Here is a 14,280-nt window from a genome sequence, read left to right on the forward strand (position 1 = left end):
TTTTCGTCATTCAATTTTAAGTTTCTTCAGGGTATGCAGTGTGTCTCAAACTTCTTTCATTATTCCCAAGATAATCTTGTGCATTGTTTTATACTTAGCATTTAGTCAATTTTTAAAAAAAAAATTATTGCATTTTAGGTGAAAATTTACAGTGCAAATTAGTTTTTCATTCAAAAATTTATACACAAATTGTTTTGTGACATTGGTTGCAATCCCTGCAATGTGTCACCACTCTCACCGTTTCCCTGTCCACCCTGGTTCTCTGTGTCTACTTGGCCAGTTTTCCTGTCCCTTCCTGCCTTCTCATCTTTGCTTTTGGGCAGGTGTTGGGCATTTGATCTCATATGCTTGATTGAACTAAGAAGCACATTCCTCAGACATGTTATTGTTTGTTTTGTAGGCCTGTCTAATCTTTTGCTGAAAGGTAGACTTCGGGAGTGGCTTCACTTCTGAGTTAGCAGGGTGTCCGGGGACCATAGTCTCAGGGCTCCCTAGTCTCTGTCAGACCAGTAAGTCTGGTCTTTTTCTGGGAGTTTGAATTTTGTTCTACATTTTTCTCCATCTCTGTCCAGGACCATCTACTGTGATCCCTGTCAGAGTGGTTGGTGATGGTTAGCAGGGCACCATCTAGTTCTTCTGAACTCAGGCTGGTGGAGGCTGTGGTTCATGTGGTCCATCAGTCCTTTGGATTAATATTTTCCTTGTGTCTTTGGTTTTCTCTATTCTCCTTTGCTCCAAACGTGATGAGTTCAATAGATGTATCTTAGATGGCCACTAGTAAGTTTTTAAGACCTCAGATGCCACTCACCAAAGTAGGATGTAGAACATTGTCTTTATGAACTATATTATGCCAGTTGACCTAGATGACACCCAAGACCTCAGCCCTCAGCTCCAGTAACTCGGTCCTTCAAGGTGTTTGGATGTGTCTAGGAAGTTTCTATAACTTTGCCTTGGTCAAGTTGTGCTGACTTCCCCTATATTGTGTTGTCTTTGTGTTCACCACAGTTAACTTGTCTTCTATTTAGTTAGTGATTTTCCCTCTCCACCCCTCCCCACCCTCGTAACCATCAAAGATTGTTTTTTTTCTGTGTGTAAATCTTTTCTTGGGTAGTTAGTGTTTTAACAGTCATTAGGTATAATGAAAATACCATGGATTTTGGATCCAAACGGCTGGATTTAAATTCTAGCTCTTCCTTTGTCCAGCTCTGTGATCTTAGATTTATTGCTTAATCTTTCTGAGCCTTAATTTCATAGGGGAATAATACCTATCATGTTTGTTATGAAGATTAAGTAAGAAATGCAAGTAAAATGCCTTTCTCTGGTACCTTTTTCTGGTAATGTTTGCAAAGCACCTAAGAATTCTGTTGATATTTGCTCCTTTCTCATCTTTATTTCATACATATTGGAGAGGCAAGGTGGTATGGCGGTAATAATAATTGATGCTAAATCTTAAGTTTGACCGTGTTTAATGAAATAAATAAATAATATAAGCTTAGATGTAATAGAAGTTTATTTCACTCTCAGAAGACACAAATCCAGACGTAGAAAATTGTAGTCTTGCATGTGATTTCATGGTGTCAAAAGAGATAGAGGCTTATATGCAGTACATGGCTTTAATCATCAAGGACACCTCAATGTACAGTATAGCTGCAAGAGCTCCAGACATTACATCTGCACTCAGGCAGTAGGAAGGAGAAAGTTTTCTTTCAGGTGATTCAGTACTTTAATGAGCCTTCCTGGAAGTTCCACATAACACTTGCCCTTACATTTCATTGTTCGAACATAAAATAGTCATATCCCCGTATCTAGCTGAGAATGTCAAATATTTGATAAGCAATTAACAATGTCTTCCACAAATACATCATAATTTTCCTAGTTCAATTTTGTGTATAGACAATTTTGTCTCTGGGTTTTTCGTTTTTTTTTGTTTTGTTTTGTTTTTATTTAACATTTTATATGGAGTGGCAAATTGATTTTCTCTCTTCTGGATATTCCAAATGTGGATAGTGGCTACTTGGAGTGGTATATTGACAAGATTCTGGGGTCTCATTTGGGCTGTAATTGATTAGCAATGCCTGCCATTGCCAGGAAAGGGAAGGTTGAGGGGAGGTTAAGGATTTTACAGCTCAAACCCTAGTCCAAAGTCTTCATTTTAAAAATAGGGAAAATAAAACATAATTTTATGTAAAAATTAAATGTTCCTTGAAAGTAGTTGCATTTTACTATTTCTAGAGTACAGGCTGTAGCCAAAGAAAAGCCCAAATGATTCTAAGTTTCAGAAGGACACGCTTTCTTCCTTAAGACAGCTGCTTTTTCAACTTTTTTTGGTATCTTGGCCTAACAATAATGAGATTCACTATAGCCGTTGGCTTTTTCTGTGCAACATGAAAGTGACTGACTATATTGATTTCACCAAGGACAGTTGGAAGGCACCATCACTGAATTTTTTTATTTTTTTTTAGCTATTTATTGTCACTTATGGATGAAGGATCATGGCATGGGGATGAAATGCCCCAACAAAGCATGTTTGATTAATTGTTGCTGCTTCTCTTCCTTTAGTCACTACTTCTTCTCAGTGTCATATTTGAAACACAAGTGTTTGCATCTTACTAAATCCATATGGCATCATTAGAAAAAAATGTCTTGCTTTAGATTTTTCATGGTCCTGTTAGCAGATCTTTCTCACCTAATTGTGTTCATCTAAGCAGTAAAAAGTGCTAAATCTCACAGTGTTAACATATGTCCACTTGAAAAGCTTGGTTTAGTGCCACAGAGAAGCTCTGAATCCTTCTAGAAATAAAGAAAACCTTTTTAGCTGGATTCTCTGGTTATGTGTGCCTGTAGAGTATTCATGTAGGAATGTTTCATGGTTTAATAAGGTGGTGTTAGCTTCTTGCTTTGTGATCTTTAGTGTGTAGACCAGTGTTTCTAAACCAGAGGCAGTTTTGCCCCCAGGGGACATTTGACAATGTCTGAAGACATTTTTGGTTGTTATAACTCCAGGGATGGGGCTTGCTACTGGCATCTGATGGGTAGGGCCAGGGATGCTGCCAAGTATCTTACAAGCCCAGGACAGCCCTCTTACAACAAGGAAATACCCAGCCCAAATTGTCAGTAGTGCTGAGGTTAAGAAACCCTGGTACAAACTGTTTATCCAGTAATGAGTGTGTCATATGAGAATTAAAAATTTGAGCCACTTACACAAATCTTTGAAATGGGTTTGTTTCTTTCCCTAATCAAAGCTCTAGTGAAACTCTAAGCATGTTTAGAGTAATGAGTAGGTACATTTGTGATTATTTCAAATTATTTCGGAGATAGGTTTTTGTCTATGTAATATAGCTGCCAAATTATAGCTCTTGAAGTGTAAACATGCCTTTTAAATTTTATTATCACAATAATATTTGACAAAGATATTTTTAACAGTTCCTCAAAGTAGTGAATTACCAAGAGATAAGCAAGTAGCCTTAACCTACTTATGTCCAAATCCATTGTGGGTGAGAGGAGAGGTGAGACTTCCATGTCAGGAGTGTGCTCAGATGTAGGGACCTGTGTCACGTGTACAAAGGGCAGAATCAGGTGGGCATATAACTAGGCTGCATGCGAAGACCAAAGGCTCCAAGCAATAACTGCATATATGAAAGACGCAGCAACGCAGTGTTCCATCTGCTGTGACTTCCACCTCTCTGCATATAATCTCGACCAGTGATTCTCTCAACCCTCATTGCACATTAGAATCACCTGGGGAGCTTTTAAAACTTCCAATATCTGTACCCCCGTCCCCTAGAAATTCTAATTTAATTGTTCTGGGATAGGACAGGGGCATAAGTATTTTTTAAAAGCTCTCTTGATGATTCTAAAGTGCAGCCAGGGTTGTGAACCACTGATCTAGATTTATTGGATCTTTTGCCTGACGGACGAGTAAGGAAGCTAATCTTTTCCCTCAGTTTTTAGTGACTGTCATGACTGGTGCTGGGAACTTCACGCTGTTCAAAGTACAGAGCAGATACCTCTTGGAGATCTGTTCCTTACAGAAGGTTTTGGCAACTGTTTCTCCAGCTCTAACCTTTAGTAGTCATTTCTTCAGAGTAGCTTGTGCTATGTTACCCTGAACTTTAAGTAAATCAGTAAATAAATGATCACTTCTGGGGGGGAAAAAAGCTTCTTTGCAAGTTGAAGAGATATAATTTTATGAATGTAGGCTACTTCTTTTGCCATACATTTTTTTTTAAAGCACAGAATAGAGCAACCTTCATGAAAAACAAACCAGAATTATGTTTTTGTTTGTTTGTTTAGGATTTTTTTTAGTAATTATTCCCAACACACCACAATGCTGAGATGTACTTTTTAAAAATTGACTTACCCACCAATTTTGAAGAGAGATGTTCAGTGTACCTGTTGAGGATACAGTGGTTATAGATACATTTGGTTAATTGCCTTTTTTTCACTGTTTACTTTTAGTTCAAATTAAAGATTAAAAGCATGAAAAATTTGTGGTGGTTTTATGCTGCTGTTTTTACAACTTGGGTAACATTTTTTGCCTTCAAGAGCTGGCCAGTTAGTCAGTAGTTACAGAACTGTACTTAAAAAGATGTCTAATGTAGAAATGGGATTAGACTATTACCATATACCTTGGCTCCCAGCAAAGGACATGGCTCCATTACTGTGGAATTAAAATCCTTTTTTTTTTTAATTGTCAAGTGAGCCAAGAAAAGTGACCTCATTAATTGTCTGTGTTATGAAAGAAAAAATCATCCATGTTCTAGCAACTGTCCTGTTAATACACAGGCCTTTGCAGATGATTTTCCTTCTACCCAAATCCTGAGTCAGTGCTCAGTGCTGTCCAAGAACTGCTGGGCTGTCAACTGTTTATAACTGACCAAGTACAGAAATTGAGAGTAAATGGTTATAAACTTTCATAGCAACTTGACACTGTCATGACATTTCTCTTGTATTTTATCAAAGTGTCAGTCTTCAGTAGATTTGGGGGGAAAACATCCTGGTCCTTTACTGCAAGTAGTTTGAGAAACACCATCCTATTCCTGCTCATTCTTTAGCTGTTGGCTAAAGTGTCACTGTTGTAGGAAGCCTTCTATAACTGCCCAGACTCAAGTCAGATCCCCCATTACAGACTCCTGTGACAATCTGGTTCTTTTTCTCCATGTGTCACAGTTGCAGTTTGAAATCTGTATTTGTGACCGTTTTCTTGATGTCTGCTCTCCTTGTTGTTGTTGTTGTGTGCTGTTGAGTTGATTCTGACTTACAGCGACCCTATTGGACAGAGCAGAACTGCCACGTAGGGTTTCCTAGGCTGTAATCTTTATGGGAGCAAGTCGCCAGGTCTTCTTTCCCATGGAGCTGCTGGGTGGGTTCGAACAGCCAACTTTTTGGTTAGCAGCTGAACACTTAACCATTGCACCATCGGGACTCCTTTTGCTCCCCTTAGTAGATGTAAACTCCATGAGAACATGGGCCATTTCTGTTTTTACTTATCATTGTATTCCCAGTGCTGGGCACGTAATAGATATTTAGCAAATATATGTTGAATGAGTGATCATCCTCATGTTCTCCTCAGCCCTGGAATCATGGGTGATTCCTTTCCTCCCTCAAACTGTGGGAACTCTCACTTCTGGTCCTGCTTCCCAAGTGCAGCCCAAGCTGACTGTATTGAGGACAGGAATGAGAGATGGACATATTCCTACCTTGAGACCTCACTGGTTTTCCTGGGTCAGCCTCCCTATAGCTCCACAGCAAGTTAGAAGCATTTTCTTGTTTTAGTGGTTTGATATCATTTCCCCCAGCCTGTCTCAGAAAAATTACCAAATTTTTCCAATTTAGTATAATTTAAAAGCACTTTTAATTACAAGAAATGCAAAGTCATAGCTGTATTGTTCAGCTAACATCAATGGAATGATCAGTTAGGTATAATTTAGTCTGATTTTTTAAAAAATATGACTACTATTTGTTCTCTTCCTGGGAGTTGATAAGGGAACAACAGAATCCTTTGAACTTCTTGCTGCCTCAATCTACTCAGTAAGTTCATGTCATCCTACGATTAATGAGTTTAAACTTTTTCTTAAAACAGGAGTCCTTGATGATATACTGACTTCATAGTTTTTTGTTTTAAAAAGTTGGAAGAAAATTTGGAACTTAACATCCAACTAGACACTGAATCCATAAGCAAAGGAAGTATTGCGCAGGACATAATAATCACACCATGGCTAACTAGTTCATGGAATTCAATTATTTTCTTCAGTCCAAACTGATCATTCTTTGTTGGGGGGGTTGTCATTCAGATGGAGCATCGGCATCGGAAGAAAGATACCCCCGTGCAGGCCAGCAGCCATCACCTCTTTGTGCAGATGAAGAGCCTCATGTGTTCCAACCTGGGAGAGGAACTGGAAGTCATCTTCTCACTCTTCGATAGTAAAGAGAACCGACCAATCAGGTAAGTGCAGTGGAGACAGGACTTGAATTTCTCAGCGTTGGAATGGTAGATATTTGTGATTTGCAAGCATTGAGATATTTGGCCTTGGACAAGTCACTTTATCAGCCTCAATATTCTCATCTGTATAACTCTGTGAGTTTCTAAGCTGCCTACCCTCTAGAGAGTTCCATGAGGATTAGATGAGATGATGCATACAAAAGTTCTTTGAAAATTTCCAAAGGGCTATAGAATCACAGTAATTATTATTGAATGAAAGTAAGGCGCTTTTATTTGTTTGAATTGTTTTGTATTTTGATGTTTTGTATAATGTAAGAAAGTCATAGTATCTGTAAGTCTGAGGTTTGTTTGCTTGTTTATTAAGGTTAACAAACTGTATTTTTGAAATTTTCAGCAATTACATTATTGTTACATTGCCTGCAACAAATGATGCTGAGAGACTGTGAAATACTCGAAAAGCTTTCCACTAAGGTTTTAGAGCTGTGAAATGATAGTTATCACATGTTTTTTTTTTTTTATCTGTTCTCTGAATCTTAAACTTCTCGTGTGGTTCCCTTTGGCAAACTTTCAATACTAGGAAAAGACTTAAAGTGAGTGTTATAGCTGTTATCCAAAAGTCTCAGTTCTTGTTGAGACTTTTTTTATATTTTCAGTTTTTTATGTTTGTTTTAAAGATGAGCATGCCATTTTTTAAATTAATAATTTTACTTAAATTTTGAATTAAAGTTGTATTACACAAAGTATACATAGTGACCAAACTGTTCCATACTTTAGGGGAAAAAAAAAAAGGCTTTACTTATTAAAACAGGTGCTGATCATTTTTAAGCAATACTTAGTCAAATATGTTGTTATATAAACACAGAATAATCTTTGTAGTATTTCTTTTCTGGTAAAATGGGTTTCTTTGTCTATGAAATATTTGTGAAGTTTATTTTTAATGCACTCGTGGCCATACTATTTTTGGTGAATTAATGTATATGTTAGCCGTTACCTACTAGGAAGTGGATTTTCTATTTCTTTATAAACTATGTCCCTAAAATTTAGAAGACAATGATTTTGAGCAGCAAGGAGAGAATTTTATGAGGTGTGGACTTAACAATAGTAATATAGTTTCAAAATCTACTTTATACACTGTTGGAGGAATGAATCAGTGCGTTAGAAGACCTTTCCCCCTTCATAAATCAACACTACTAAAAAGGGAAGTTAAAGTCATGAAAAACTGATCCAGCTTACAGCTCAACACTTGCTTTAGAAACGTGAAACATTATTTAGAGAAATAGTATCTGCTTAATACTGGAGCATGGCTTGGAGAGCTTGGTTGACGGTTAGTTTAGTTTAACAAAATCTTTATAGCATTATCTGCATATTATATGGTCTCTTTAACATATTCAACAAACTATGTGGAATGTAAAAGCAGGAAATGAGGTCATTCTTTTGCTTGTTCCTATTAAGCTAAAGTTTTGGAGGAATACAAATTCCCCTTTGCCACTAATATTTAAATTGCATGAATGTGACATTTAGTATTAGCTTGTCTCTCAGTTTTGTCTTGTTATACATTTTTTGAAATGTCCTATTTAGTTCTTCTTGCCATATTTCTATTTACTTGGTGAAAACAGGAAAATAGACTGGGTGCAGGATCCCCAAAATGTTGGCATTGTGGTTCCCAAGCTCAGGCCAGGGGCTGGACCTTTTTCTTGTTCTCTAATCTGTTTGGGCTACCACAGTTGCCTACTTTGGTCTGCTTTTCGATCTCTCTCTCTCACACACAGACTCCCTCTCTCACCATTCTCGTTCTCTCTCTTTCGCTTATACGTACACACTGTCCCTCTCCATTCTTATTCTCTTTCACGCATGCACACATGCAGTCTGTCTCACACACACACACACACACACACACACACACTCTTTCTCTCTCTCACCATTCTCTCTCTCTTTCACTCTGTCTCTGTCTCACTCACTCTCCCATAACCCACCTGACCTGTAGCAACCCTGGGGAGAATCCAGCCTGAATTCCTCCCCCCCACTTCCAGTTGCTGAGTTTGGCCATTGGCTATCACCTCTCAAACATGCGATCACCACCCAAGTGATGGGCAGAAGAATGAATGAGAATGAAAATATATGCTTACTAGGTGTTTGGAAAAATCTCAGATTTATTTACATGAAGTGGTCTCAGGCAGCACAGAGGTCTTTTTCTGTTAGGGGGTTTTCAGCCCTTGCTATAAGTAGGTTTGGTTCAAGCTGCCAATAGCAGAGAGGCAGCATCCCCTGGGTAGAGGCTGTAGGACTGGCTTCATTCTCATCTTTGCGGTTGATTGCTGCCTCCCTGACCCCGTCACTTACCCTGTCTTTTCCTTCATCTTGAAACTGGTGACAGTTCTTGCTTCCCTCATTCCACGTGACATAGCTAATCAGTGTAGAGTAATTGCATCTTCTCAGCAAAAGATCTTATATCGTAAATATAAGATGATTTTGAGGCATTGTTTTGTTTCTTCTTATACCTACAATGGATGCAGTGTTGAATGTGTGGGTGTTTTAAAATCTGTATGTATTTCTTTCTTCAACTTTGTGTTTTAGAAAATTTCAGATACACACACAAAAATAAAATAGTGTAATGAATACTCATGTATTCCCTACCAACTTCAACAGTTATCAACTCAAGGCTGATCTTGTTTCAGCCACATCCATTCCCGATCCTGCTCTTTGCTCACAGGTTAATTTGAGACAAATCCATGACGTCATATCATTTTTAAATGTAAATATTTCAGGATAAATCTTGAAAAGAGGGGAACTCTAAAAAGGTTGCCACCTAAAAAGTATTGCCTTAACATCATCAAATTTCCATATCCAGTCATTATTCCGATTTCCTTTAAACCCACCACTGTTGAGTCAATCCTGACTCATAGAAACCCTGTAGGACAGAGGGTTTCCAAGGCTGTAAATCTTTACAGAAGCAGATTGCCACATACTTTTCATGCAGAGCGGCTGATGGGCTAGACCTGCTGACTTTTTGGTTAGCAGCTGAATGCTTTCACCTCTGTGCCACTACTAGGGCTCCTTTAGACTTCCTCTGGGGAAAAAAAAACCGTTGCCATCCAGTCGATTCTGACTCATAGCGACCCCATAGGGCAGAGTAGAACTGCCCCACAGGGTTTCCAAGGAGCAGCTGGTGAATTTGAACTGCTAACCTTTTGGTTAGCAACCTGAGCTCTTAACCACTGCGCCACTAGGGCCTCACACTTCCTCTGTTGTTGTTAGCTGTTGTCGAGTTGGTTCTGACTCATAGCGACCCTACATACAACAGAACGAAACACTGCCCCATCCTGCGCTATCCTCATAATCGTTATGCTTGAGCCCATTGTTGCAGGCACTGTGTCAATCCCTCTCGTTGAGGGTCTTCCGCTTTTTCGCTGACCCTATACTTTACCAAGCATGATGTCCTTCTCCAGGGACTGAGCCCTCCTGATAACATGTCCAAAGCATGTGAGATGTAGTCTTGCCATCCTTGTTTGTAAAGAGCAGTCTGGTTGCACTTCTTCCAAGACAGATTGGTTCGTTTTTTTGGCAGTCCATGGTGTATTCAGTATTCTTCATCAACACGACAATTCAAAGGCGTCAGTTCTTCTTCGGTCTTCCTTATTCATTGTCCAACTTTCACATATATGAGGCGATTGAAAACACCATGGCTTGGGTCAGGCACACCTTAGTCCTCAGGGTGACATCTTTGCTTTTCAACACGTTAAAGAGGTCTTTTGCAGCCAATTTGCCCAATGCAATGGATTTTTTGATTTCTTAACTGCTGCTTCCATGGGTGTTGATTGTGGATCCAAGTGAAACGAAATCTTTGACAACCTCGGTCTCTTCTCCGTTTATCATGATGTTGCTTATTGGTCCAGTTGTGAGGATTTTTATTTTCCTTATGTGGAGGCATAATCCATGCTGAAGGCTGTGGTCTTTGATCTTCATCAGTAAGTGCTTCAAGTTGTCTTCACTTTCAGCAAGCAAGGTTGTGTCATCTGCATAACGCATGTTGTTAATGAGTCTTCCTCCGGTCCCAATGCTGTGTTCTTCTTCATATAATCCAGCTTCTGGGATTATTTGCTCAGTATACAGATTGAATAGGTATGGTGAAGGGATACATCCCTGACGCACACCTTTCCTGTCTTTAAACCATGCAGTATGCCCTTGTTCTGTTCGAACGACTGCCTCTTAGTCCATGTACAGAGCACAATTAAGCGTTCTGGAACTCCCATTCTCTGCAGTGTTACCCATAATTTGTTATGATCCACACAGTTAAATGCTTTTGCATAGTCAATAAAACACAGGTAAACATCTTTCTGATATTCTCCGCTTTCAGACAGGATCCATCTGACATCAGCAATGGGATCCCCACATCCTCTTCTAAATCCAGCTTGAATTTCTGACAGTTTTTCTGTCGATGTACTGCTGCAGCCACTTTTGAATGATCTTCAGTAAAATTTTGCTTGCATGTGATATTAATGATATTGTTCAATAATTTCCACATTTGGTTGGATCACCTTTCTTGGGAATAGGCATAAATATGGATCTCTTCCAGTTGGTTGGCCAGGTAGCCGTCTTCCAAATTTCTTGGCATAGACAAGTGAGCACTTCCAGTGCTGCACCCATTTGTTGAAACATCTCAATTGGTATTTCGTCAGTTCTCGGAGCCTTGTTTTTCACCAGCGCCTTCAGTACTGCCTGTTCCTGATCATGTTACCTCCTGAAATGGTTTTATGTCGACCAATTCTTTTTGGTATAGTGACTCTGGGTATTCTTTCCATCTTTTTTTGATGCTTCCTGCATCATTTAATATTTTGCCTGTAGAATCCTTCAGTATTGCAACTCGAGGCTTGAATTTTTTCTTCAGTTCTTTCAGCTTGAGAAATGCTGAGCATGTTCTTCCTTTTGGTTTTCTATCTCCAGGTCTTTGCACGTGTCATCATAATCCCTTATCTTCTACTTTGTCTTTGTCTTTGATTTCCTCTAGTGACTCATAAATATTGTTTTACAAATTGTTCAATCAAGATCAAATATGGCAGGGAACGGCGGAGGGGCAGGAGGTGGAGAGTGCTGACACATTGCAGGGATTAAACCAATGTCATGAAATAATTTGTGTATAAATTTTTTTAACAGAAAACTAATGTGCTCTGGAAACTTTCACCTAAAGCACAATAAAACGTTGAAAAAAGAGATCAAATAAGGTCTATATATTTCTATATATGGATATATCTCTTAAGTCACTTTTCATCTATAGTTTTCCTCTCCTCTCTCCTTTCTCTCTCTCTTGACCTCCTTGTAATTTATTCTTTGAGGACACCAGGCCATTTGATTTATTTCTTTTTGCTAGTTCAAAATCTAATTCCACACAATGGAAATCAGTAAGCAAAAGATGGCAAAGTTAAGAGAATGCCGTTGTTGTTAAATAGGAAATAGGATTGTTATGGCTGTAATTCACCAAAAAAGAAAAAAAATGTATATAATCTGAATATAATCTCAGTGGCATTGTCTGGACCACTGATCACAGGAAGTTACCTTGTCTAGGTACAGGTGATGGGACCAACATATGCAAAGTCTATAGAGGAATGATTAGAAATAGTGGGTGTTTATTTCTGTCACAAGGCAGATGACTAGTTTAGACTTTTAAAACTTTTCTCCTCTAAGAAGTAAACTTCTAACATTTACTGAGTACTAACCATCTGCCAGACTTTGTTCTAAGTGCTTTAAATATATTGTTATTAACATGCCTAAGCTTATGTAACTGGCAAGAGGCAAAGAGAAGATACAAACCTGAGTAGTCTGGCCCCAAAGTCTGCCCTTTAACCACTACACCATTTGGCCCCTTCCAGAATTACTCCTTATGGGCTTCAGTATTTGTCTTAAAATTTCCATATTTGAGCAAAATTTTATTGGCCAGGGTTAGAGCTCCAAAGATTGATAATCTTAATAATACATTGTTGTAAATTATTGATAACTAAAACATTGGAACTAATATCGGGCCTCAAAAATATTCTATGCTATGGAAATTGGTTTTTCAAACTGAGACTTTCTCCAAATACTTTAAGAATAGCAAAGCAGAATCAGCTTTTACAACTTACTGATGATCAAAATCCTGGATTCAGTACTTGGGGATGCCAAATGTAAAAGAAACCAACTCATGAGAGTAATCTCTTTTAATTCATTTAGTAGAATTAAAAAAACAACAACAAAACAAAACCCAGTTGCCATCAAGTCGATGTCAGAGTAGAACTGTTCTCTACGTGGTTTTTAATGGCTGATTTTTTGGAAGTAAATTGCCAGGTCTTTCTTCTGAGGAACCTCTGGGTGGACTTGAACCTCCAGCCTTTCAGTTAACAGTTGAGCATGTTAACTGTTTCCACCACCCAGGCACTCTATGGTAGAATCTTGAAGCACATGTTATCTCCTTAGTGCCAGGAAGTGTGCTTTTCCAACAAAAACTTTTAAACCAAATTGTCATGGAAGCTTGGACATACTTAGAAAGTCTGTTAATTTCACCGTAGGAAGATTACTGAACCTGCCTAAAGACAGTCAAGAATGTTAGATCCCTGATGTACGTTGTGGAGACCTATTGATATAAATATCGAGTAAAGATTCAGGTATATTCTGGCAGCATCCTGTTAATAAACATCTACCCCATTCCTCTTTTTCAATTTACCTTCCTCCTGTGTTTACATAACAGCATCAGCCCAGTGTCCCCTGAAATATAGGTACATTGGACTCAACTGTCAACACAAATAACTTTTATTTATTTGCGTTTTGTACAGTCTCGACATGATTTATCTCTAAAACAAAATTATTAGCAAAAACAAAACCAAGCCCGAGTTTGCCAAATTAAGCTACATGAGTAAAATATTTTTAGAGAACTTTTTATCTAGTTGAACGTTTATAATTTTGCCAACTCACAAGACTATAGCTGGGAAAGGCAGGGAATCATTTCCCTGGGTATCATCTGGAATTTTATTTTATTTTGTTCTATTTTTATGAAGTTAACACTTACATAATGCTTATCACGTGCCAGACACTGTTCTAAGCTCTCTAAAAAAATATTGACTTATTTAACTCTTGTAACAAACCAAGTGGTATTATTAATATCCCCATTTATTTGGGGAAACTGAGGCACAGAGTGATTAAAAACTTGTCAAAGTCACACAGCTGGTATATAATGGAGCTGGTATTTGAACCCATGCAGTCTGAGCAGGAACCAGTATTCTGTGGCTCTGCAAGAGAAAGACCTGGCAATCTGCTCCCTTAAAGATTATATCCTAGAAAACCCTGCAGAGCAGTTCTACTCTGTCACATGGGGTCACTCTGAGTTGAAATCTATTCGAGCGCACCCAACAACAACAATGCAGCAAAGGCTAAACTTAGGAGAGAGGGGAAATTGTTAATTGATCAAGATCCTTAGGATACATCAAGAAAACAGGCTCAAGATTCCAAGTGGAGAGATTAGCCAGAGAAAAGGAGAGAGTGAAGAGTGTAAATTTACATATACTGAGGTACAGGATTGGGAATATGAGCTTTTGTTATATAAGGAAACCAAATGACTTAGCCTTCATTACATACATGTTATACTATATCCATTAGCTTGCATTTAAAATTGGCTGTTATGCTACGTGGTAATAGAAATAGTCATAGTGTTTGTACTTTCCATAGGCTGTGCAACAATAGATGTGTGTATTAATTCTTAGCTTTTCTGTGTTGATATATATCATTAATCTGCAACAGACTGTGAGTTATATGAACCTGTGAAAATGGCATACTTCACTGGGTGACTGCCTCCCTTATAACTTTCATTCCTTTGT

At 38.3% G+C, this 14,280-nt stretch overlaps 1 protein-coding gene across 1 annotated transcript in view; it reads left to right on the forward strand.

Annotated features, from left to right (window-relative positions):
• Positions 1–14,280, forward strand: part of DOCK4 (dedicator of cytokinesis 4) — a 481,731-nt gene that overhangs the window by 247,215 nt on the left and 220,236 nt on the right. The window contains exon 8 of the mRNA XM_023737032.1: positions 6,294–6,445. Within this exon, the coding sequence (XP_023592800.1) occupies positions 6,294–6,445 (152 nt within the window). The remainder of the gene's footprint in view (positions 1–6,293; positions 6,446–14,280) is intronic.

Source organism: Trichechus manatus, unplaced genomic scaffold, assembly GCF_000243295.1.
Source record: "Trichechus manatus latirostris isolate Lorelei unplaced genomic scaffold, TriManLat1.0 scaffold00096, whole genome shotgun sequence".
NCBI classification, from domain to species: domain Eukaryota; kingdom Metazoa; phylum Chordata; class Mammalia; order Sirenia; family Trichechidae; genus Trichechus; species Trichechus manatus.